Here is a 23,516-nt window from a genome sequence, read left to right as displayed (position 1 = left end):
GCCATGTTCCTCAATTCTTAGCTTATGTCTGCCTCCCGAAGCTGGAATTTTGAACCTGGCTCCAGCTGGTGGACTTCACACTTCTATTCAAAAGCACAGTAGTTCTCGCAAGTCTGCCCACCTCTGATGTAAGCAGCCACCAACAAAAATTTAATGCCACCGAATCCATGCTCCAAGGTGCTATGGAAGAATCTGACGCAGTCTCTTTTCCCAGTTCTTTTTACCTACTTTAGCTGCAGCCTCAGTCTTTCCCTAAGATGACTAACACTTCCGAGGCATATCATCTCATTTTCTCCTTTCCCCACAGAGTGTTTCCCTTTATAACACTGCCCCCTCCCTTGGAAGAAGGGGCATCCTTGCTCACCTGTTTTCCCAGCCCCGCTCTCGCCAGTGATAAGAACACACTGGTCTTTGTCCTGATCTCGCAGTGAGCGATAGGCGTCGTCAGCTATGGCATAGCTATGCAAACAAGAGTAGAGAAGCATTAGGAGGACTAGCTTGCTCTCCACCAGTGCCCCATCCCTCAGGGTTATTAGGGTTATTTTTCCCATTTCCTCAGCATCTTGCTTACATGTGGGGTTTTACAGCGAAGAAGTTACAGTTCTTATATTCTTCTATGGTCCCTTCCGAATAAATGGGCAGCGGCTCGTACGGATTCACTGAGATCACCACGTTCCCGATGTACGTCTGTGAGGCAGGAATGGTATTTTCGTTGTGAACAAGATGCTGACAAAATGCTGGCAGTCCTCATGCCATGGGAGCAAAGGTAAGGGGTAGGGGGCCCTTAATGAAATCCACTGGCCCTGCCACCTGACTCCCCTCCCAATTTCAGTCATATAGGGTTGTATCCAATTTTAATCTAACTTAAGTTCCTTTCATTTCAATAGGTCATAGAATCATAGAATGGTAGGGCTGGAAGGGGCCTATAAGACCATTGAGTCCAACCCCCTGCTCAGTGCAGGAATTTAAGTAGGGTCTACTCTAAGTAGGACCAACATTGGATGCAATCTGTAATGCCCCCCTCCTGCACCTGTCGTACCATACCACACCTGCTTATAAGCCTCCAGTTTCCCACCCAAAAGCACCCACCCTCTGGAACACTCTCCCATGTGTGACAATTTCCAGAGGGGGAGCCGTGTTAACTCTATTGCAGCAAAAACAACCAAAGAGTCTTGTGGCACTTTAAAGACTAACACGTTTCTGCTGGCATAAGCGTTCCTGGTCTAGAGTCCACTTCATCAGATGCTAATTGGGTTAGTCTTTAAGGTGCCACAAGACTCTTTGTTGTTTCTCCCATGCACAGTTTGAGAGTTTCAAATGCCTCTTGAAAACATACTTGTTCACACAGGCTTTCCCTGACTGTAATGGTTTTACACTTGTCTGTCAAGGGGAAATCTGGCCCTTTGGGGGCCTCACAGATCCCCCAAAAGCCCCCAGCTCAGCAAGTCTTTGCAAGCTGAGCCATGGGTTAGTTCCTGAAACTGAGGAACTTTATTGGATTTTTTTTATTTGCGCAAATTTTTGTGAACTGCACAAAATCATAGCCATAAATAGTGCAGTTTGAGCAAAATTGCAGGTGTGAATGGTCTAATTTGCACAAATTAGACCATTTACACCCACAATTTTGCACAAACCGTGCCATTTACAGCCACAATTTGCGCAAATACCCCCCGCCCCAATCTGCAACCCACGCACGTCTAGTCAGGCCAGCTCATGGATGAAATGAGCCAGTGAAAACTCATCGAGCTCCACTCCCCAAGTGGATTCCTCCGACATCCCTAAATGGATTGTGTCACTGCCCTGTTTTATTGTCATTCTTGCTGTAAAATTCTGAATTCTTATTTTGTATTGTTTTTATATTGGTTCTTCTGTAAATTTTAATGCGAACTGCTTGGGGCTGGGGTCTCCAATATGGTACCTGTGAGTGCCAACGTGTCCATAGACACCTCTCTTGTTGCCAGCCAGGCCTCCTGCCCTCCTGATTTTTATTTTATTGTATAGGTTTTTAATTCATTTTTTTAAACTGGGAGGCTGGCATGCAGCAAAGCTAAGTGTCTGCCTCCAGCACCTACTTTATTTCCAGCTGCATGGACCCCAGAGGCATTCTTAGAAAAGAAAAATGGGGGTAGGTGAAGGAGACTCATCAGTTTGCCTTCAAAGAAAAGGCAGAAAAGGCAGAAGTGCTCAATTCCTACTTTGTCTCGGTCTTCTCCCAAAAAAGGGTCTATGACCCCCCTGGCAAAGGCAAAGTACAGGCTGAAGGGGCAGGATTGCAGCTTGAGATCGATAGGCATATGGTCAAAGCTAATTATTAACACCTAATTATTTTGAACGAGTTCAAATCTCCAGGGCCAGATGAACTGCATCCTAGAGTAATAAAGGAACTGGCAGAAGAACTCTCAGAACCACTGTCTATTCTCTTTGAGAAATCATGGAGGACGAGGGAAGTGCCAGATGACTGGAGGAGGGCTAATGTTGTCCCTATCTTCAAAAAGGGCAAAAAGGAGGAACCTGGGAACTACAGACCAGTCAGTCTGACATCAATCCCTGGGAAAATTCTGGAGCAGATTATAAAGCAATCCATCTGTAAGCACCTTGAAAACAATGCAGTGATTACTTGAAGCCAACATGCATTTGTCAAGAACAAATCCCACCAGATGAATCTGATCTCATTTTTTGATCGAGTAACCTCCCTTGTGGACTGTGGGAATGCTGTAGACATAATATACCTCGACTTCAGCAAAGCTTTCAACAGAGTGCCCCATGATATCCTGATGAGCAAACTAGCTCAAAGTGGGCTAGATGAAACAACCATCTGGTGGATCCACAGTTGGCTACAGAATCGGACTCAAAAAGTGCTTATCAATGGACCTTCTCAAACTGGGGAGAGGTAACGAGTGGGGTACCGCAGGGCTCAGTCCTGGGCCCAGTGCGCTTCAACATTTTTATTAATGACTTGGAGGAGGAGGTGCAGGGAATGCTGATCAAATTTGCAGATGACACAAAATTGGGCAGGATAGCTAATACTTTGGAAGACAGAAACAAAATTCTAAGTGATCTTGATAGACTGGAGTGCTGGGCAGTAAACAACAGAATGACATTTAATAGGGTTAAATGCCAAGTTCTGCACCTAGGAAAAAGAAACCAAATGCACAGTTACAAGATGGGGGATACGTGGCTCAACAACACTACAAGCGAGAAGGATCTTGGAATTGTTGTAGATCACAAGCTGAATATGAGCCAACAATGTGATGTGGCTGCAAAAAAGGCAAATGCTATTTTGGGCTGCATTAATAAAAGCATAGCTTCCAAATCCCAGGAAGTACTAGTTCCCCTCTACTCAGCACTGATTTGGCCTCATCTGGAGTACTGTGTCTAGTTCTGGGCACCACATTTTAAGAAGGCTGCAGACAAAATGGAGAGGGTTCAGAGGATGGCAATAAAGATGATCAGGGGACTGGAAACAAAGCCCTATGAAAAGAGACTGAAAGAACTGGGCATGTTTAGCCTTGAGAAGAGAAGACTGAGGGGAGATATGATAGCGCTCTTCAAGTACTTGAAAGGTTGTCACAGAGAGGAAGGCCTGGATCTCTTCTCGATCATCCCAGAATGCAGGACACGGAATAATGAGCCCAAGTTACAGGAAGCCAGATTCCGGCTGAACATCAGGAAAAACTTCCTGACTGTTAGAGCAGTATGACAATGGAACCCATTACCTAGGGAGGTGGTGGGCTCTCCCACACTGGAGGCATTCAAGATGAGGCTGGACAGCCATCTGTCAGGGATGCTCTGACTTGGATTCCTGCATTGAGCAGGGGGTTGGACTCGATGGCCTTGTAGGCCCCTTCCAACCCTACTATTCTATGATTCCATAATTCTATGGTGCTGGAGAAGAAAACTGTGAGTTCAAAAGAGTGGTTTTGTGTTTTAGAACTCAGGCCCCACCTCTGCTTTATTTTTAGGTTCTGGGGAAAGTTACTTTTCCTTTAGTCTCACCAGTTTGCCTTCTGAAAAATGGGTGTTTTGTGACTGGCCACACCAACCATGGCAGCCATTTTGTGAATGGACAAAACCCACCAACAGCTATTTTGTGCAAGCACCCATGATACTCCCTCAAAATTCCAAATGTGCCCACCGACCCCAAAAAGGTCGGGCTCCCCTCGGCTTAGGGAGTTTTTAAAAAATGAAGTGGTAGAAAAGTATTATTAATTAATTAATTAATTAATAACTCCCCAGCAGTTATTCCCTCTCTCTCCATCCCTCTTACATAGATTTCCTTATGTTGGAAGCGTTCCTCCAGGTTCTGCATCAACGTATCTTCTGTCAGTGGGTCCAGTAGCACCATGTCTCCCACCCCAACTGTGTCGAGTACCACCATGGGCTCCATGGCTATGGGTATGATAGGAATTCCAAACACAAAGGCCAACCTGGAAGTGAATGAAACAATGAAGTTAAATCCAGCTGATCCTGCCACAGAAAAAGTGAAAAGCTGCTGCAGACTCTTGACATGTACAAAGCCAGAGACAATAGATGGATATTATGCGAGACACTAAGTCAAGTATGAGTTTTTAAAATAAGAGAGTAACTCTACAGGTAAGATTTTTTTTCTTTTTTTTAGTTTTTTAAAAAATATACATATATACATTTGTATATATACATAGCAATGAATACATATGAAATGCATATACATATGAAAATACAACTTACTAGCAGTTGTGCATAGACAGATAAGATGATCCATACTGCAGCTTGACAGATCACACTGTCCAGATCCTGACACATAAATGGATCCCTTTCCCACAATTCCTCTTAGCAATTGCTAAGTCACTTCAGGTTGTTGTTTTTGTTGTTATCATCATCATTAATAATAATTATTCTGATTATTGAGAGAATGTTCCTTTAAACAGGGTGGTGGTGGTGGTGGGGACCCATAGGACAAGCCATGGGTCATGGGGTGGTTTGTAAACCCACTGACCACACACCCTTGCTGGGTTCAGACGACATGACAAACCACCCCCAGCGAGGGTAATTATGGTAATGATGCAGCAAGCAACCAGCACATGCAGGGCGGGAAAATAAGGTACGGTGGCTTATTTTCTTTCTCCAATTGCGTGAATCTAGCCAATGTGAGCGATAGTTTAATCAGATACATATCTCAGGTACCTGCTGCTCCTATAATGTTCCACCATTATATTTATGATCAACCAAAAGCACCCTCTCTTTTACAACATTGTGAGTTTGCTGCCTGATTGTTGTGAATCGGCCTCTATGGTGCTTTTGCGCAGTGACTCCAGATGGCTGGTGTCTTTTAACAGCAGTAGATATTTCCAGAATGGGCAATTCTGCCACTTCAAAACCTTTGAATGTTTGAAAGATCAAAGTGGCAACACGCACACACACTGAATTCCGTGTATAGATCCAACTAAACAGGCAGTTGAATCTTCAGGTCAAACTACAAGTTACATAAATTACATACTGTACAATGTGCAGCCTCAGTCTGGATTGGGACCCCCACAGGCTGGGAGGGGAGACCGCCCAGCTGCCTGCTTCCCAATATCCCCCCTCCCCAAGCATGTTTTTTTAAACCCCCCATTGGCATCAATAGAGGCTTTTATTTCTTTTTTAAACCCCCATGCGTGGGGGCGGGTATATTGGGAAGCAAGAGGCTGGGAAGGTTTAAACCTCCCCTCCGAGTGCATGGTAGTCCAGATTGGGGTTGGGGCCCCACACTCTTCCTCTAGAGTAAGAAGCAAGGAGTGGGGTTAGGTGCATGCTATGTAATGAATGTAATGTGTAGTTTGACCCTTACTTCAGCACTGCTGATAAGACATCTTCCTGCACCGTATTTGGGGTCAGCAGGCTAGCTTAGGGACTGCCTCCGTGGCCTCCAGTATCTGCTGCCTGAGGTATCTGCCTCACTCTGCCTAACAACAGGGCTGGCCCTGGGAACGTCTCGCCACTCCGAGGAGGGTGTGCAATGATACCATTTCTGCACTATGTTCCAACAGCAAAGGCATGTAGAGAGAGACATTCCTGTTAGCTACCCCACAACTGTGGAACCACCTTCCTCTGGGGATTTGCCAAAATTCAAAGCTGTGCCTTTCCCCATTGTGAGACATGTTGTTCCCTTTAATGTTACGGGTAAAGCAGGTATGGCAAATCTCTGATTATTTTACTGTGCACATTAACACACTCAAATCCTAGGATGAGGATGGTTACATGCAAATAAATAACATTGTACATGAACAAGAGGGTAGTTAAAGTGTGCTGCGAGATCTTGAAAACACATCTAGGGGGAGTGTGAATTCAAGTCTTCCATCTAAACCAAGCCAATGGTATTTATTTCAAATTAATTAATCCAGAATAATACAAAAAGATCTCCCAACAGGTAGCTGTGTTAGTCTGTTGCAAGAAAAGTTACGAAGAGTCTTATGGCAGCTTAAGAGACTAACAGCACCATTCTGTGCACTCAGAAATAAATCCCACTCCGTGCAGTTGATGAAGTGGACTCTATATTAAAGCTCTTGCCATGCCGTGGTCTTTAAAGTGCCACAAGATTAATGATGGTTGAATTTACCCTGGGTTAATTTATTTCCTCAGAAAGTAATGAATTCACCCTCTATTTATTAATTCATTATATTTATATCCCACCTTTTTTCCTCTTGCAAGGAACTCAAGGTGGCTTACATGCTCCTCCTCCTCTCCATTTTACTCTCACAACACCCCTATGAGGTAGGGGAGGCTGACAGTCAGTGACTGGCCCAAAATCACCCAGTGAGCTACATGGCCAAATGGGGACTAGTCTCCTGAGCCTCAGTCCAATGCTCTAACCACTCTGCCACACTGGCGGACAACAGTTCTCCTTTAACATGAACTCTTGTGACGTGTATATGAGTTTCTGCACATCTTGGGAACTGTCGTTTGGCAATACGTATCGTGGTATGACATCATGTGTCCCCACATTACGCTCCCCCTTCCTGATTAGTTGTTTTGGGGGTTAGTCCAAGCAACATCACACATGTGCAGAAATTGTGTTGTCTAGATGCAGACTGCGCACATGCTGAAGCTCGCGATCAGTTCCAAACTTAATTGCAGATTCGTAAAACGCTGACCCAGGCGTGTTATACAAAGGTGAGCATTATGAACGGATGGGTTTCAACCAGCGAGCTGACTGATTGCAACATTCAGCTGCATCACTACATGAGACTACATGTTGTTTCAATTCAAAAAGACAACAAAGCCCTGACATCCGACCTGCATTCCGTAATGAAGGATGGATGAGAGCAAGTTAGCATCATCATGCCTCTCTGCCATGGGGACACAGCAGCTGAGGGAAACGTGCTCAGGGAAGGCCAAAAGGTTGCCAGCTCAGAAGTGCCTTGTTAGGAGTTGTGGAGCTGACAGCTCTCCCCACACCACACCCCCATTGATTCCTAGGCCAGCTGACAGCTGTTGGCCACCCAACTTCCTGCTCTGAATCACGGGTGTCCTTGCAAGCCCAGGGTGGCTCTTCCCAGTGGTATTAACCTCTTCGCTGCCGATTCTGAAGCCTAGTTCATAGCAGAGAACACCCTGGGACGCCCTCCCGAGCTGTGCAGCTATAGTGCCATGCTCAGGGTCAAACTAGAAGTGGCATTAGTGTGCAGGATTTTTAAAATTGTTATTACATGAACTGCAGACGCAGCACAGAGTCAGGCAAAGCTCACTCTGCAATTAAGGGCTCAGACTTGGAAGTGAGTCCTATTAAAATCAGTGGGACTTCTTCCGAGTAAAAATGGATACAGTAGAGCGCCACAAATCCTACTTATTTCTAGAGTCCAAACTTTGCACAACTCACAGTTTTGCCTATGAGAGGAAGTGACTTACAAGAGCTGGTGTCAGGCAGTGGCTAAGACCGCTACCCTATATACCTGGGGTAGGGAACCTTTTTCAGCTGGAGGACTACACTGCAAAATGGGAACAGTATCAGGGTCCACATTCCATCTGTGGGTTTATTACTGTTTTAGGCATGTCTACTCAGAAGTAAGTGGGACTCAATCACTCAGCAGCACTTTCAGATAGAATCCCAAATAGCATCCAAACAGCTGACTGGGTGTCTTAGGCCAGTCACACATTGTCAACCTAAACTACCTCACAGGATTGTTGTGAGGAGAAAATGGGATAATCCCCATGTACGCTGCCCTGAGCAACTTGGAGGAAGGCCAGCATAGGAATGTGACAAATAAATAAATTATCTGTGCCAGCCATGAACTTCCTCCTGTACACACAACTATTGTTGAGGTAACTTTTTTTGAAAAACAATGTTGTTGTAACAGCCTATGGTCATACAATAAACTATATTACTACTAGTAGTGCCTTGGCCGTGTTCTTATGGAAAGGTGGGCAGGATATAAATTTGATAAATAAATAATATAAATACTCTTAAAAGTCTGCAAGCTGCTTCTGTTTACTGTAAAGAACCTCTAGTCAGCCTGATCGGAGGTTGTCAGTGTGACGTGAGAACCAGTGGTTTGTGAGAACCCCTAAGCAACCCATGGGTTGACACATCATGCTAACAACCTCTAATTGGGCTGATCGGAGGTTGTTTACAGAAATGTGGCTCATGCACAACACGCGTTCCAGCACTACCCACTGTGTGGGGTAGAGTGGTTAGTGCTTGCCCAAGACATTTTGCTGCCTGTAGCAGAGCCCAAATCTCCTCCCCGACCCACTGTTAGGGCCAACACTTTAAAAAGCCTCTCTGCACCGTTCAGACACCAGTTCTTCACTTCATCTAACACCCCATCCCATCCCCAGTGCTGTTGCTTGCAGAGCTAAAGGGTATGCTAGAAGTTTGTGACTGATCCAAGGTCACCTAGTAAACTTCATAAGTGAGTGGAGCTTTGAACCCCAAGTCTCCTAATCCCAAATCTCCTTGGTCCTAATCCCAAGTCTCCTTGGTCCTAATGCTCTAACCACTACACCAAACTGACTCTTCATTTAGGTAGCCCTAAATGAAAATACTAAAAGAAGATGCTGGAGCACTGGAGGCTTTATTCCTCATTTCTACCACTTGCTGAAGAGGCAACCTTCCCCCCTCCCCCGTTCTCAGGAACTTGCCTTTTCAGCACTTTGAGGCACTGCAGTGGGAACTTCAAAGAACATCAGAACATAAGAAGAGCCATGGTGGATCAGACCAAAGTCCATCTAGTCCAGCATTCTGTCCACACAGTGGCCAACCAGCTGCCCATGGGAAACCCACAAGCAGGACAAGAGTGCAACAGCACCCTCCTGCCCATCTTTCCCAACAACTGGTGTACATAGGCCTACTGTCTCTGATACTGGAGGTAGCATATAGCCACCAGGACGAGTAGCCAGTGATAGCCTTATCCTAGATGAATTTGTACAATCCCCTTTTAAAGCCATCCAAACTGGTGGCCATCATTACATCTTGCGGCATCAAATTCCATAGTTTAACTATGTGCCGTGTGAAGAAGTCCTTCCTTTTACTTGTCCTGAATCTCCCACCAGTCAGCTCCATGGGATGACCTCGAGTTCTAGTATTGTGAGAGAGGAAGAAAAATGTCTTCCTAACCACTTTCTCCACATGAAGCATAATTCTGAACACCTCTATCATGCCTCCCCTTACTTGCCGTGCCTCTAAGCCAAATGTTCCCAGATCTTGTAATCTTTTCTCATAGGGGAGTTGCTCCAGACCCATGATCATTTTGGTTGCTCTTTTCTGCAGTTTTCCCAGCTCTATAATATCCTTTTTTAGGTGCAGTGACCAGAACTGTACACAGGATTCCAAGTGTGGTCATACCACAGATTTTTATAAGGGGAGTATGATCTTGGCAGTTTTATTTTCAATTCCTTTCCTAATTATACCTAACATGGAATTTGCTTTTTTCACAGCAGCAGCACATTGAGTTGACATTTTCATTGAGCTGTCCACCACAACCCCAAGTCACTACTACTGGCTCCAGATCACATCAGCATATATGTGAAGTTGGGATTTTTTGCCCCAAAGTGCATCACTTTACACTTGCTTATATAGAACTTCCTTTGCCATTTTGATGCCCATTCTCCCAGTCTGAAGAGATCTTTTTGGAGCTCTTCATGATCCTTTTTTATTTCAACCACTCTAAATAATTTGATGCATCAGCAATCTTGGCCACCTCACTGCTCACTCCTAGTTCCAGGTCATTTATTAACAAGTTGAAAAGCATTGGTCACAATACAGATCCTTGTGGGACCCCACTGTTTGCATCCTTCCTTTGGGAGAATTTACCATTTATTCCTGTTCTTTAACCAGTTCCTGATCCATAAGAGGACCTGTCCTCTTATTCCTTGACTGCTCAGTTTGCTCATGAGTCTTTGGTGAGGGACTTTGACAAAAGCCTTTTGGAAGACCAAGTAAACAATGTCTCCTGGATCACCCCTGTCCACATGTTTATTGACACTCTCAAAGAACTCTAAAAGGTTAGTGAGACAGTACTTACCTTTGTGGAAGCCACGTTGATTCTTTTTCAGCAGGGCTTCTCCTTCTACATGATTACTAATTTTATCTTTAATAATGCTTTCAGCCAATTTACCCAGAACAGACATTAAGCTAACTGGCCTGTAATTTCCTGGATCGCCCCTAGCTCCCTTTTTAAAAATTGGTGTTACATTGGCCATTTTCCAGTCCTCTGGTACAGAGGCTGATCTTAGGGACATGTTACATATTTTTGTTAGAAGATCAGCAATTTAATATTTGAGTTATTTAAGAACTCTGAGATGGACAGTATCTGGGCCTGGTGATTTATTAATTTTCAATTTGTCAATAAGGTTGAGAATGTCATCTTTTGTCACCACTATTTGCCTCCGTTCCTAAGACTCCCTTCCTGAAAACATCAGTTCAGGCACAGATATCTGTCCTATATCTTCTACAGTGAAGACAGATGAAAAGAATTCATTCAGCTTCTACAAAATCTCCTTATCCTCCTTTAGTACTACTTTAACTCCATTATCACCCAGTGATCCAACTGCCTCCTTAGCTGGTTTCCTGCTTCTGATATACTTAAAGAATTCTTTATTGTTGGCCTTGTTGTTAGTGATATGCGCCTCAAAATGCTTTTTTGCATCTCTTATTGTCTGCTTGCATCTTCTTTGTGCAAGCTTGTGCTCCCTTTTGTTTTTCTCATTTGAGCAAGACTCCCATTTTTTGAAGGAAGCCTTCTTTTCTCTAATTGCTTCCTTGACACGTTAACCATGCTGGTGACTGTTTGGACTTAGTGCTACCTTTCCTAACCTGTGGTATACATTTTATTTGAGCTTCTATTATTGTGGTTTGAGTAACCTCCAAGCATTCTGAAGGGATTTAACCCTCTTGACACCCCCCCATTTCAATTTCCTTTTTACCAGTTCCGTTATTTTAGAGAAGTTTCTTCTTTTGAAGTCAAATGTGACTGTGCTTCTTGGCAATTTTTCAGTTAAATATATATTAAATCTGATAGCGCTGTGGTCACTGTTTCCAACTGGTTTGACAACACTCGCATCTCATACTTGGTCCTGGATGCCACCAGGGTCCCCTCCCCTCTGGTCAGTTCCATAACCAACTATTCTAGGACACAGTCATTAAGGGCACTGAGAAATTTAACCTCTTTGTCGTGACTGGAACATACATTTATCCAGTCAATGTGGGGGTAACTGAAGTCACCCATTATTATAACACTTCCTCATTTGGAGGAAGAAACATCCAGTTGTGTGTCATGCTTCTCCGCAAATTGCGTTGATAACATGTCCACTGGATAGTGGCCATAGAGGGCAAAGGTAGAAGCTAAGTTTTAATTTGGAAGCTTTCCATTTGTCATCCCAATGTGGGTGGCCATACGGTAAGAAAATGTGGCTGTCCCCAACAAATCAGAAAAGTAGAATAGAAGTCCTCAGGACCACAAAGTGCTCTAGCCACTACACCACACTATCTGTAAGGAGGGGATTCAAGCACACGCAGATAATCTAAGAGCTCTGGCTTCCAGTTCTTCTAACCCAGCTTTTGTTCTGAGTTGGGCTCCTTATAATGCACACAGAAATTAACCCCTGGCTATATGCTTTCTTCTTATTTACTGTGCTAGGATGGGATTTTGCCACAGGTTGGCCTACTCCTCTCACCTGGGACTTACACAATCTACAAATGAGAACTCACACCATCCAACTGGTTCAACTCCTTTCCGGCCATAAAGCTCTTTTATAGTCAGGTGAATGATCATGCTAACAGGAACCTCTCTCGATCAGTGCTGCTGATGTAGCTTTATGAGTATTCTCTAGGGTAAATAGCAATCTACTAACCCAGGCAGCAGCTAAATGCTTTTGTAAGCAAGACTTGCATGGGGGATTGTCAGGCAGTGCCAGGAAAAAGAGTCTTCATTGGGTCCCAACTCTCCATTTCAACCTTAGCCAGCAGCCAGAATAGCAGATGTATAACACTCTGCTACAACATTATGTGTGGTTCTTGTGCACACACGCGCGTGCTGCTGAAACTGCGATTTGAATTGGAAGACTGGTGCACAGAGAGAAGGATTCCTTATCTCCATTTTATTGTTTTAGTATTGCTTTTATTATCTGAAATTTTTTGATAGTGTATTTTAAGCTGTGACCTTTAATAGAATATTTTAAGCTGCACTTTTAATATTGTTATATGTAAACTGCTATAGAATGTTATTATATTAAGTGAGTAAACTGCTTAGGGATGTTATTATATTAATTATTATAACTATTAATGATAAATAATAAAATTATAAACAAATATTAACCCTTTCTCCTCGCTCCTTTCTCCACACATATACATGCATGCACACAGACCCTAGCTTCAAGGGAAAATATATAGGTTACATATCATTATGTTAGGGGAGGGGATTTGGCAAGGGGTGGGGGGAGAAATATTGCAAACTTACATGTAATGTGTAGTTCCCCCTTAGTCCTAAATGTGAAATGTGGAGGGATTCTTGAAACACAGAGAAACCCAGAATGTACATTTTCACAAACTTAAAAAAAAAACCCTCATGTTCTAAAAATAAAATTCAACATTCCCATTTATGAAATACCATTGAATTTATTGAATGTATTGAATTTAGGCAGTTGATACTTATAATATTATATTGCCTCAAAACTCATCAACGCTCAAGAGCTGAATTTCAAAAGCAAATATTTGAAAATTGTTTTTTTAATTGAATTTTGGAAATTGGGTCAAATTTGGGCTACATTTCTCTTTAGCTCTACACCAATGATCAATTTAGGGTGAATACAAAATTATAAGCTCCGTCCATGGAACAGTTTAACCCGGTTGCAAACCTTCCTTACCTGGAAGTAAGCCCTATTGAACTCACTGGGACTGACTCCTGAGTAGACATGTATAGGCGTGTACTGTCCGCTGCCTTCCCCAACCTGGCGCCCTTCAGATGTGCTTGGACTATAACTCCCATCATCCCCAGACAGCATGTGCCCGCTAGCTGGGGATAATCAGAGTTGTAGTCCAGAGTATCTGAAGATCCCCAGGTTGTGTAAGGCTGGCTGAGTGGCAGTAGGTCTGCAGGATCTTAGACACACGCTCTTTCCTGTCTAACAAAGGGTGCAATCCTATGCATGTTTAGACACAAAGAAGCCCTACAGCTCCCAGCATGCCCCAGCCAGCATGACTCTCTGGGGCATGCTGGGAATTGTAGGACTATTTTTCTGTCTAAACATGCATAGGATTGCACCATAAAGAGTGCTCTATGATGCAATCCTATACATGTCTCCTCAAAAGTAAGTTCCATTGAGTTCAATGGAGGTTACTTCCAGGTAAATGGGTATGCGATTGTAACCCTAAAGAGTGGTGCTGGGACCCTTTTCATTCAAAGCATGTGCTCCACCACTGACCTGTGGTCCCAACCCCCCAAAAGTTCTATGCAGCACTCAAGCACAACTTAAAAAGTGAAATACTTGTGGTAGCATTAAATAGTAGTGTTTTGTTTTTTCTCCCCTAACTAGCCTGCTCTTTAACAGGACAAGCCCAGAGCAAAGGACAAGTTGCCTGCAAATTTGTGTACTCAAGCGCCAGCTTTTAAAAAAATACGCTTTCTTTTAATACAGCTTCATTTATATAACAATGCTTCAAAACAATACTGAGTCCCATCATGAACAAAAGGGATCTTTACATGGAATAAATAACAAAAGGACTAAAAACAAACAAAAGGGGGGGGGGATGCAAAAGAACTAGACCAGCCTTCCCCAAACTCAGGCCCTCCAGGTGTGTTGGACTGCAACTTCCATCACACCTGTCCAGCATGGCCATTGTAGTGTGCTTTTTTTTTATTATTACGGGAAACAAGTCTAAATAACATTGCCTTAGTCTTGGAGGAGAATCAACAAAAATCTATCCCCATGTTTGTAGGTCTATTTTGCATAAGAAAGGGAACCATATTAGTAGTAGTCGCCATCATCTTTGGGTTGGTTCTGAATGTAGTCACGTGTAGAGCAGATCCACTTAAATCAACGTAAGTCCCATTGATCTGCTCTAGATATGACTAAATCTGTATCCAACCCATTCTATTAAAACAGAGGCATCAGGAAGGGGCAATCCTGAGGAATGCAGGAGAAGGAAGGTGATGCTTTACATGTGATCTGCCCCTAAGCATCCCTGTTAGCTGTTTGACTCAGCCTATTACAACATATCTTCAGAGGATGAACACCAGGACTTCCTCTGCTAACTTGTCCCACTTCCCAGGTATCGTTATAGGTGGGAAACCTTGCCACTGTGCCACCTAGATCTTTCCTCTTCCTTTAGTTCAGGCGGATCTTGCCCTCCCTCAGTGTTGAAAGAAAACAATGAGTGATCGTGGTTCCTTCCCCAGCTGGAACATCCTTGGTTCCTTCTTAATTTTCCAAGGCCTCTTGCATGCCAAACTATTGCCAGATTTGGTTGTCCTTCTCTGAACCTGTCAAATGACACAGTGGATGAGGTATATTTGGACTTGCACAGCTTAATTTGTAAAATGAGAAGTGGCATGGTGGGGGTGGGGGGGGGACATGACTCTGCCTAGATGGAGGATGGTTTCTTTAATTTGTGAGTCACCTTCCCTATGAAACGCTCACCGTGCAATTTTGGGCCAGCCTACTCAGAAGTAAGCTGAGTAAAGCTGTACTTCTGTGAACTTTGGGGTTCTGCCGAGCATGCTGATACCACTCTCTTGTTTCTCGGCGGCTCCATTTGTTTGACTCCATCACCACTGGCCCTCACTACCTGAGTTTGCAATTAGATGGAATAATGGAAGAAAATAACCCGAATAACCCAAGGCATTTATCATGCACTTGTCACTCCCTACTCACGGTTGTTAACAGGTTCTTTATACGATTTTGTGACCCTCCAGTTTCATTTCTGTGTCTAACCAGCACTTTTGGCAAGTTTTTTAGAGCAGGGAAAATGCGGCATTTAATTTTTGAAAGTGCTACCTAGAGGTTATGTAGTGGGAAAACAGGAAAGGAAACACTCTTCGTGTAGTGCTCAGATCTCAATTCTGGGATGAAACCAGAAGCAGATACAGTGGATTAACAGCCAATTAACAGTGTCACGTAGAAAAGCTCCCAATCTATATGAAGTTGCCTTATAAACCAAGTCATACCACTGGCCCCTGTAGCCCAGGGCTGTTTACTCTGGCTGGTATGTGATCTCAAAGGGGTCTTTCCCCACTGTGCATCCTGCGGTGGAGGCTGGTGGCTCCAATTTTGGTGGGGTTGTGATCCATTCTGAGTTTCAATCAGAACCAGCCAGAACTATAAAGGAGCTATCTAAGATGCTAAACCTATTTTGGGGATAGAGTCCAGCACCTTGGATAGCTCCTTTAGAGTTCTGGCTGGTTTTGACTGAAACCTGGAATGGATTCATAGCCAGAACCACCAGCCTCCACTGGCAGCCTGAGAACCTTTTAGCAGGAGATGCCAGTGAATGAACCTTGGATCTTCAACATGAAAAATACCCAGTCTGCCACTGATCTTCTATTCTCCCTCCCGCAACAGGAACAGGAAGAAGCAGGCCGACACTGTTAGAGCAATACAACAATGGAAGCAATTGCCTAGGGAGGTGGTGGGCTCTCCCACACTGGAGGCATTCAAGATGAGGCTGGACAGCCATCTGTCAGGGATGCTCTGACTTGGATTCCTGCACTGAGCAGGGATTGGACCCGAGGGTCTTACAGACCCCTTCCAACCCTACTATTCTGATTCTATATAGTGGAAAATGCATAAGAGCAGCACAAGGGCATGAGAGACAAACCAAACCAAACAATGCATGACTAAAACAGAGAGGGGCTGGTGCAGAGCGGACACTTCACAGAATTCCTATGTGGTGGAAAGCAATTCTGTGCAAGACCTAGCATGCAGCCCACATATATCTTGATCATCACACCTGAAAACTGCACAGGCATGAACAGGCTGCGTACAATCATATCAGCAAAATACACTCACATGTGATAGTCGCATGTGGTCATCTACACAGTGGTTACATGCTACTTTCTACATAGCAGTAGTGCTTTCCATGTGAAAATTTTGTAGAACATTCAACAGCCCTAAGAAACAAGTCATTGTTCAGAAGCAACATGATCCTGCTTACACAAATCCACTTATTTGGATTTGTGCCAAATCCTGCATCTGTATATAATAACAGGATCTGTAATCAAATACCCTCTGTTGCTAAGGTCATGAGATCAATGCAACATCAGTCTCTTTTTTAAAAAAAAGTAAAGAAAAATGCACCACCCATTTTTATAGCACTTCATAAAAGAGCTAACCTTCACCTTTGATTTGTAAGGCCGCTCATGGACTCTGCACCACCACCATAAAATTCCAATCGGCTTATCAGCCCTGCCTGAATAAAGTGGCTATAAGAACTTTGAAACTAAGAACCCAAGTGTTGCTTTTTTCCTCCTCCCTCCCAATCCTTTTTCCTTTTGTGTCATGTCTTTTAGATGATAAACCTGAGGGCAGGGACTATCTTATTATTAATCTATGTGAGATGCTTTTTTTGACTGACGAGTGGACCAAAAATGCTGTAAATAAATAATAAATCAATGTGAGCAACTTTTCACTCCCTTGGTATATTAGGGTGGGTTCAAAAGAGGATATGACAACAGCCAGAGGTGGGGGATGAGGAAGTCAAGATCCACTTTGCCACAGAAACACTTGTAGCTGCACAAATTGAATTACAGCCTAGCCTAAAAGACTACCGGTGCCACTTCCAGATGAGGCTTTTATCATGCCATTGCTATGCTGCATTCACAGGATTTCACAGGGGGTCCAGATGACAACATCTTCCACTCATAGGCCTCCCATATTTTCCTACTGCTTCTTCCATCTTTTTTTCTAAGCACACACACAGAAGCTAAGGGGAAAGGGGGGCAGAAGAGCTGCAGAGTGCCTTCTGATCGGGAGGGCTGGGGGCTCCTCACCTGGAAGCATCCTAGCAGTGTAACACAACCCCGGTCCCAAGATATGCAATGATGCCACTCTGTGGGGATATCACAGCACACATGCTGCCCTCTCCTCTGCAGCCTGCCCAGGCCTCCAGGTGGCTTTGCCTCTGGTCTGCTGAGTCAGGGCACAGGAAGCCTGCCTTGAGGGAGAAGGAAGCAGCTTCACTTATGGAGCTGCCTAGGACTGGGTCCATCTAGCTCTCTCGGGACTCAGGTGGCAGTCTTTCCCAATCCTGCCAACCTTGGGCCAGACGTCCCCAACCTGGTGCCCTACAGATGCTTTGGACTTCATCTCCCATCAGCCCCAGTCAGCATGGTCAGTGTCAGGGATGCTGGAAGTGGTAGTCCAAAGTATCAGGAGGGCACCAGGTTGGGGAAGGCTGCCTTGGACCATGTGCAGAACACATGCTCTGCCACTGATGGTTGGCCTTCCCCACCCCAATCCCAGCCCTACCACCTGCGTTCCCTTGACTCAGGGATGGGGAAGGTGTGGCTATCCAGACATTGTTGGACTGCAGCTCCCATCATTCCTCACCATTGGCTATGCTGGCTAGGGATTATGGGAGTTGCAGTGCAACAAGCTCTGGAGGGCCATATGTTCCATACCCCTGCCCTGACTGGGATTCACCTTGGGGGACCATGAGCATGCAAAGTACATGCCCTTTCACTGAATGATGGCTCCTGCCAGGGCCCATGTGCCCTCCAGCTCCTACCTCTGTGTGCTTCTTCAGACTCCTACTACCTGAGCTACAGGCTGGCATCCACAGCTGGTCTGGGACAGGAGTACTTGTGATTGCTTCCACCAGGGTTCTTCCATTTGGATCACAGGAATCTCTGTAAGCCAGCTTTCCACACCGTGGTGCCTCCCTAAAGGTGTTGGTCTACAACTCCCATCATCCCCAGGTGTGTGGGTATGATGAGACTTGTAGGCCAACACTTCTGGAGGGCACCAGGTTGGAGGAGGCCGCCCTAAGTCAAGGCAAATTTCCCCTAAGTAGAACAAGTCCCTGTTCTGGTGCAGGATGCAGACTGCGACTGCCTAATATGGGGAAAGCGCTCCATCCATTTTCCTACCCCCAGGAGTGATCATAGATGCGTGGTCTGGAATGAGTGGCAAGAGGTTTTTCTCTAGCTGAACAGCCATAAGTTGGAGCCGAGGGAAACATATGGATCTGGGGTAAGGAGGTAGAGGAAGGGTAGGGAAGTGTCTCGGAGCTCGCCTTATAACATGCCCTTCCAGCAACTGGGTGAGGGTGTGTCTTCATGTGTGTGTGTAAGAAGAGGGCTTGTATATTGCAAGGATCTTATGCTGGGCACAGGGTGTTCTCTGCACGCAAAGACTCCCTTGCAAGTGCTCAGGAGTCCTCAACGGAAATGTTTCTGCTTTGAGAAGCACAGATTTAGACTAAACAATACAGCCAGTCTCTTCCAACACACAGTCACAGCAATTCCCAAGTTGAGTCCCGGAAGCCTTGTGGGTGACTAGTCAGATTGCAGACAATGGGCAGTGAAGGAATTAAAATATTTAACAAGAGGCAGCAGGGAGGAATTCCTGCTCAGAGAAATGGCAGGACTGGTGGGAAGTGAACAAAGATAAAAGTCCACTGGTAGACCACTGGGTACACCCCAGCTAGTATTGAACAAATTCTTTACCTTGGGATAGATGGGTGGGTGGGCTGGTATCACCATTCTATCATGACTATTTCCATTTATTAATATTACCACCATGTTAAATCCATCCAGTCTGTGTTTCACAGATGGCCGAGGACTTCCGCTTATTGATGGAATCAGAATTATTTTTACCAGAATTTTGTTCTACTTGCAAGTGTGCATTAGCTCTTAACTAATGCACATTAGCGCAAGTGCGAATTAGCACAAATCCCCCCCAAAAGTGAAAAAGCAATCCTCGAATCCATGGAATCAGTGTGACTCAGAAAAAGCTGGTCTGCTGTGGAAGCAGCAGCTTGGATTCATAGAAACCTAAACTCATTTGAATCTGCCGTGGATTTCTCTGGCATCTCCACTTGTACCTACTTTAAATTTGCCCCTTCCTTCCCTTGGACCTTGCATGATCTTGCAGCAACTGAGATGAAAAGATATACCTTTCTTTCTACATTCTCCACATTCTCTCTATATTCAGTTGGCAGCATCTGGTACAAGAGCTTATGATTTTCCAGCACTCATTAGGGCTGAGCCCCAGACCCTGTTTTTAGTAACAAACATATTACTAACATGTCCTGGAATATGTGAATGCTGTTGCATGTTCCCCACTTCTCCGATAGGCGAGAAGGTCTGGGCGTCTTGTGAATTCAGTTTTGTGATGTGAGAGCGCAGATGATTTGGGACATTTTTCTAATATTTGCATTATTTACAATTATACAAGTAGAGCTTACAAAGAGGTAAACCTGCAGACCCTTACAGTGAGATACCCTGTAACCCAAAGTGCTTTCAGCCAAATATTTCAATATTTCTCCCTCTCTCTCTCTCTCTCTCTCTCTCTCTTTCTCTTTCTCTCTGCCTCTGCCTCTATCTCTATCTGTTCCAAACTACAAACTGCTGTTTCTTTACACATACACACACACACACACACTTCAGCTGGAGGAGTGTCACCTTCTCCAAGATCTCATGGCTGTCTCCTGCGAATGCTCAAGTGACTTTGGCAGCTATCAGGAGACCAGCTCCTAACTCAGTGATGACCGATCAACTGACCATCCTGGGCTCTTAACTAGTCATCTGTCCAACTGAGAAATCCTTGTCCAGCAGTGACCATAACAATAATAAACAAAAGTGTCTCTGGGAGTGTGCAGACTCAGAGTGCTTTTCCGCACACCATCATGCCACCACAGTCTGAACTGGCGCACTTAAAATTTGGAGGAGGTTGCATGGCATCCATGCAAGTATGAGCCTCAACAACTTACCTTTAAGAAATTAAGCGCAGTCTAGATCCAAGAGCTGACCTGTTCTTTCCCCCCTAAAAGATACCTCCCCACTCTTCCTCCTTTCTTTCCCCACCAATGCCTGTTTCTTTTTTAAACTTCCATGTCCTCAAACACAGGAGAATTTGTCCTTCTCTTAGCAATATCCCTCCATACAAGGCTCTTGACTTCACCCCAGGAAGTATCAGGGATGTGGGGGTGAGGTGGGGGGAGAAATAAAGGTTTAACGCTTCCTCTTAAAACAGAAAAAAGTCAGACTTTACATGAGGATTTCCTACGGACAAAAGCTCTCTCCCGGAAGGGGAGAGAGGGCTGGTTTTTTGTAATAACACAGAGAGGATGCCTGCCCAGAAAACAAACAACATTTCAAGGATGTAGATTTCCTTCTTAATAGAGGAGGGGAAAGGAGGCCCAGCTGTGCTGAGCTCTGAGATGGCCATCAAGCAGCCTGATTTGCAATTAGGAATGAAGTCGGCAAGGAGGGAGCCACGCAATGGGAAGAAAAATACCAAGCAGGTTCATACTCACCACTGCCAAGGAGCAAGGAGTACTCCTAGAGCCCTGCAGCCACGTCCCAAAGCTTTTCCACCTGGGTAGGATGCAGGAGAGCGGGGAGGCAACTCCTGCTCAGTGGGAGCTGTCCATGGTTTGTGACTACTGAAGAGTCCTTCCTTCTGCCACACCTTCTTCCTCTTTGCACTGCCTGCCACCACTGCCCTCCTCTCCTCCTCCTCTCGGAACACAGGGCTGCAAAGTCAACACAGTTAATCATTACATCAGAGCAAAGTGCCCATCAATATGATGGATGGGGGGGTGCGTGTGCGTGTGTGTGTGTGTGTGTGTGTGTGTGTGTAAAAAGAGGGCCTGTATATTGCAATGGGGTGCAGTGTCTGCTCTGCACACAAAGACACATTGTACACTCACCCTGCCAAGGCCCCTACCTGGTGCTGAGTGGCTGAGAGCAGGTTTTGGTCTCACCATACTAGCATTGCCAAGTGTAATGCTTTACTTTCCTCCACAGCAGAGAAAGACAGCCAGTCATTTATATGGAAGAAAGTGGAAGGGTGCACTTGGAGATCCAGTTTGCTCCTTGCTCCGGTCAATCCCAGTAATTAAGAACTGAGCTTGCTCTTACCTGTTTAGTCCTTCATTTACATCGTGCCATCTTAGGTGTTATTTATTTACTGTTACATTTATATCTCTTTTCCCCCTCTTGCAAGGAAGCCAAGGCAGCTTGCATGTTTCTCCCCCTCTCCATTTTATCCTCACAACAACAACCCTGTGAGGTGGGTTGGGCTGAGAGTCGGTGACTGGCCCAAAGTCACCCAGTGAGCTTCATGGCCAGGTGGGGACTAGAACCCGGATCTCCCAAGTCCCAGTTCAACATTCTAACCACTACATCACACTGGCTCTTGGTTCTGTTTGTTGGCCAGTCTAGAGAAGGGGTGGGCAACGTGTGGCCCTTAGCCTAATTTCAAAAGCCCTCTGCAAATTAGCAGTATTCAGACCTCTGGCAAAAGCCATCTGTTCCTCCACTGGCAGTCTCCTCAGTGGGGAGGAAAAAGAGAGAGAGAGAGAGAGAGAGAGAGAGAAAGAGAAAAGACGGTGCTCCTGCCCACTTCTGGGTCTGGCCATACCAACCCCTGGCTTCATCCCCTCCAAACACCAGCATCTGCCCCAAATTATCCCTGAGGGAATGTGTCCCTTGACAAAAAAGAAAGGTCCTCCATCCCTGATCTAGAGGACAGGGCTGGTAGCCCTTGGTCCAAATCAGAGCCCTGAAATAACCTTATCCATCCTCTGGTGGCCCTGCCAAATTTGAATCAAGCAGTTTTGTTTTTATTTGAAAGCTCACAGTTTCATTCAAAAGGAAAATAAGCAATGTATTTCTGTGCACATTCAGTGTACATTTTGGAGCATTCCAGTCTCTTGTATGTTCTGGATAGGCAAAAGCCCACAGCTGATCTGCATCTTCCCGAGGTGATCTGTCAGGAAGTTCATTTGTTTCCCAGTCCTCTCAGCTTCTGCTAGGTGATGCCAACATTACTATATACAGCAATGCCCATCAGCCCCAGCCAGCATGGCCAATGGTCAGGAATGCTGGGAACTGTAGTTCAAATCAAAACATCTGGAGGCCACCAGGCTAGGGAAGGTTGTGATGGATGTTATGCATGTGCAAAACACATGCTCTGCCACTGAGCCATGGCCCCTCTCATGCCTTTCCCAGGCCTGCTACCGGTGATCCTTTAACTCTGGAAGAGGGAACATGTGGCCTTCCAAAGGTTGTTGGACTACAGCTGCCATTGTCCCTGACCATTGGCCATGCTGTCTGGGGATGCTGGGACTTGTAGTCCAATAACATCTGGGGACCCAAGGTTGGGAACCATCGGAGCAGAATGCCACAGCCCAAGATTCCCTCCCAATTATGTATGGTAGCCTGGCTCACTCTCTGCTGGAATGAGGTCAATTTCATTAGATATGAAGATCTTTCTCTAGATTAGAGGTGGACAGAATGTAAATCTCCAGGTGCTTGGGACTCCAGAAGCCCCTGCCAACATGGCCAATGGTCAAGGGAGAGTTGAAGTCCAAAACATCTGAAGATGATCATGGTGAGAGACTACTACTGTTTCATTTATTCTTTCTTAAAAGGAAAAATATTAAGGCATTCTGTTTTACTGAAACTCCCCCAAACCAATGGTTTAAGATCCCCGGCAACATTTGAATCACAGCTTTTGGGAAAAGATCAAATGCAAGACATTATATGTAGAGAATATTCAAGATCTTAATGGAAATTAAGGCAAAAGTGGTGAAGTGCATTTCTCAGACAGAGAAGGAATGAAGTGTAAAATTAGATGATAATTTTGTTTTCAAGAGCCGCTGTTTTCCTGCTTGTGGAACTATGAGAGAGTCATGTTTTAAACTGCTTGCCAGATGGAATATCAGCTCTGGGCGACAGGAAAAGAATTACTCATCAAGGCTGGAGCTGATGTTGGGGGGGAAAATGGTTTAAAAGGTACATATGTACAGATTGATGAGCTGATTTATTATTTTTATCCTGCTTTTCTGTCCATGTACATGCAAAGTGACTTACAGGATTAAAAACAATAAAATGTTA

General features: G+C 44.8%; 1 protein-coding gene across 2 annotated transcripts in view; it reads right to left on the bottom strand.

The window, feature by feature from the left end:
• Positions 1-21,142, bottom strand: part of LOC146353535 (unconventional myosin-Ia-like) — a 72,863-nt gene extending 51,721 nt beyond the window's left edge. Inside the window, exons 1-4 of one of the 2 annotated variants that reach the window (XM_084836691.1) lie at positions 20,930-21,142; positions 4,268-4,427; positions 572-687; positions 365-459 (exon numbers count right to left, since the gene is read on the bottom strand). In XM_084836691.1, the coding sequence (XP_084692817.1) occupies positions 365-459; positions 572-687; positions 4,268-4,387 (331 nt within the window). In that variant the 5' untranslated portion in view covers positions 4,388-4,427; positions 20,930-21,142. The remainder of the gene's footprint in view (positions 1-364; positions 460-571; positions 688-4,267; positions 4,428-20,929) is intronic. The other variant, XM_084836692.1, reaches the window with a different exon arrangement.
• Between the last annotated feature and the right edge of the window lie 2,374 nt (positions 21,143-23,516).

Source organism: Heloderma suspectum, chromosome 2 (genome assembly GCF_057233095.1).
Source record: "Heloderma suspectum isolate Gila_16-S chromosome 2, 16-S_ref, whole genome shotgun sequence".
In the NCBI taxonomy this organism is placed as follows: domain Eukaryota; kingdom Metazoa; phylum Chordata; class Lepidosauria; order Squamata; family Helodermatidae; genus Heloderma; species Heloderma suspectum.
Note: the sequence above shows the minus strand (reverse complement) of the source record. Positions and strands in the feature narration are given on the sequence as shown.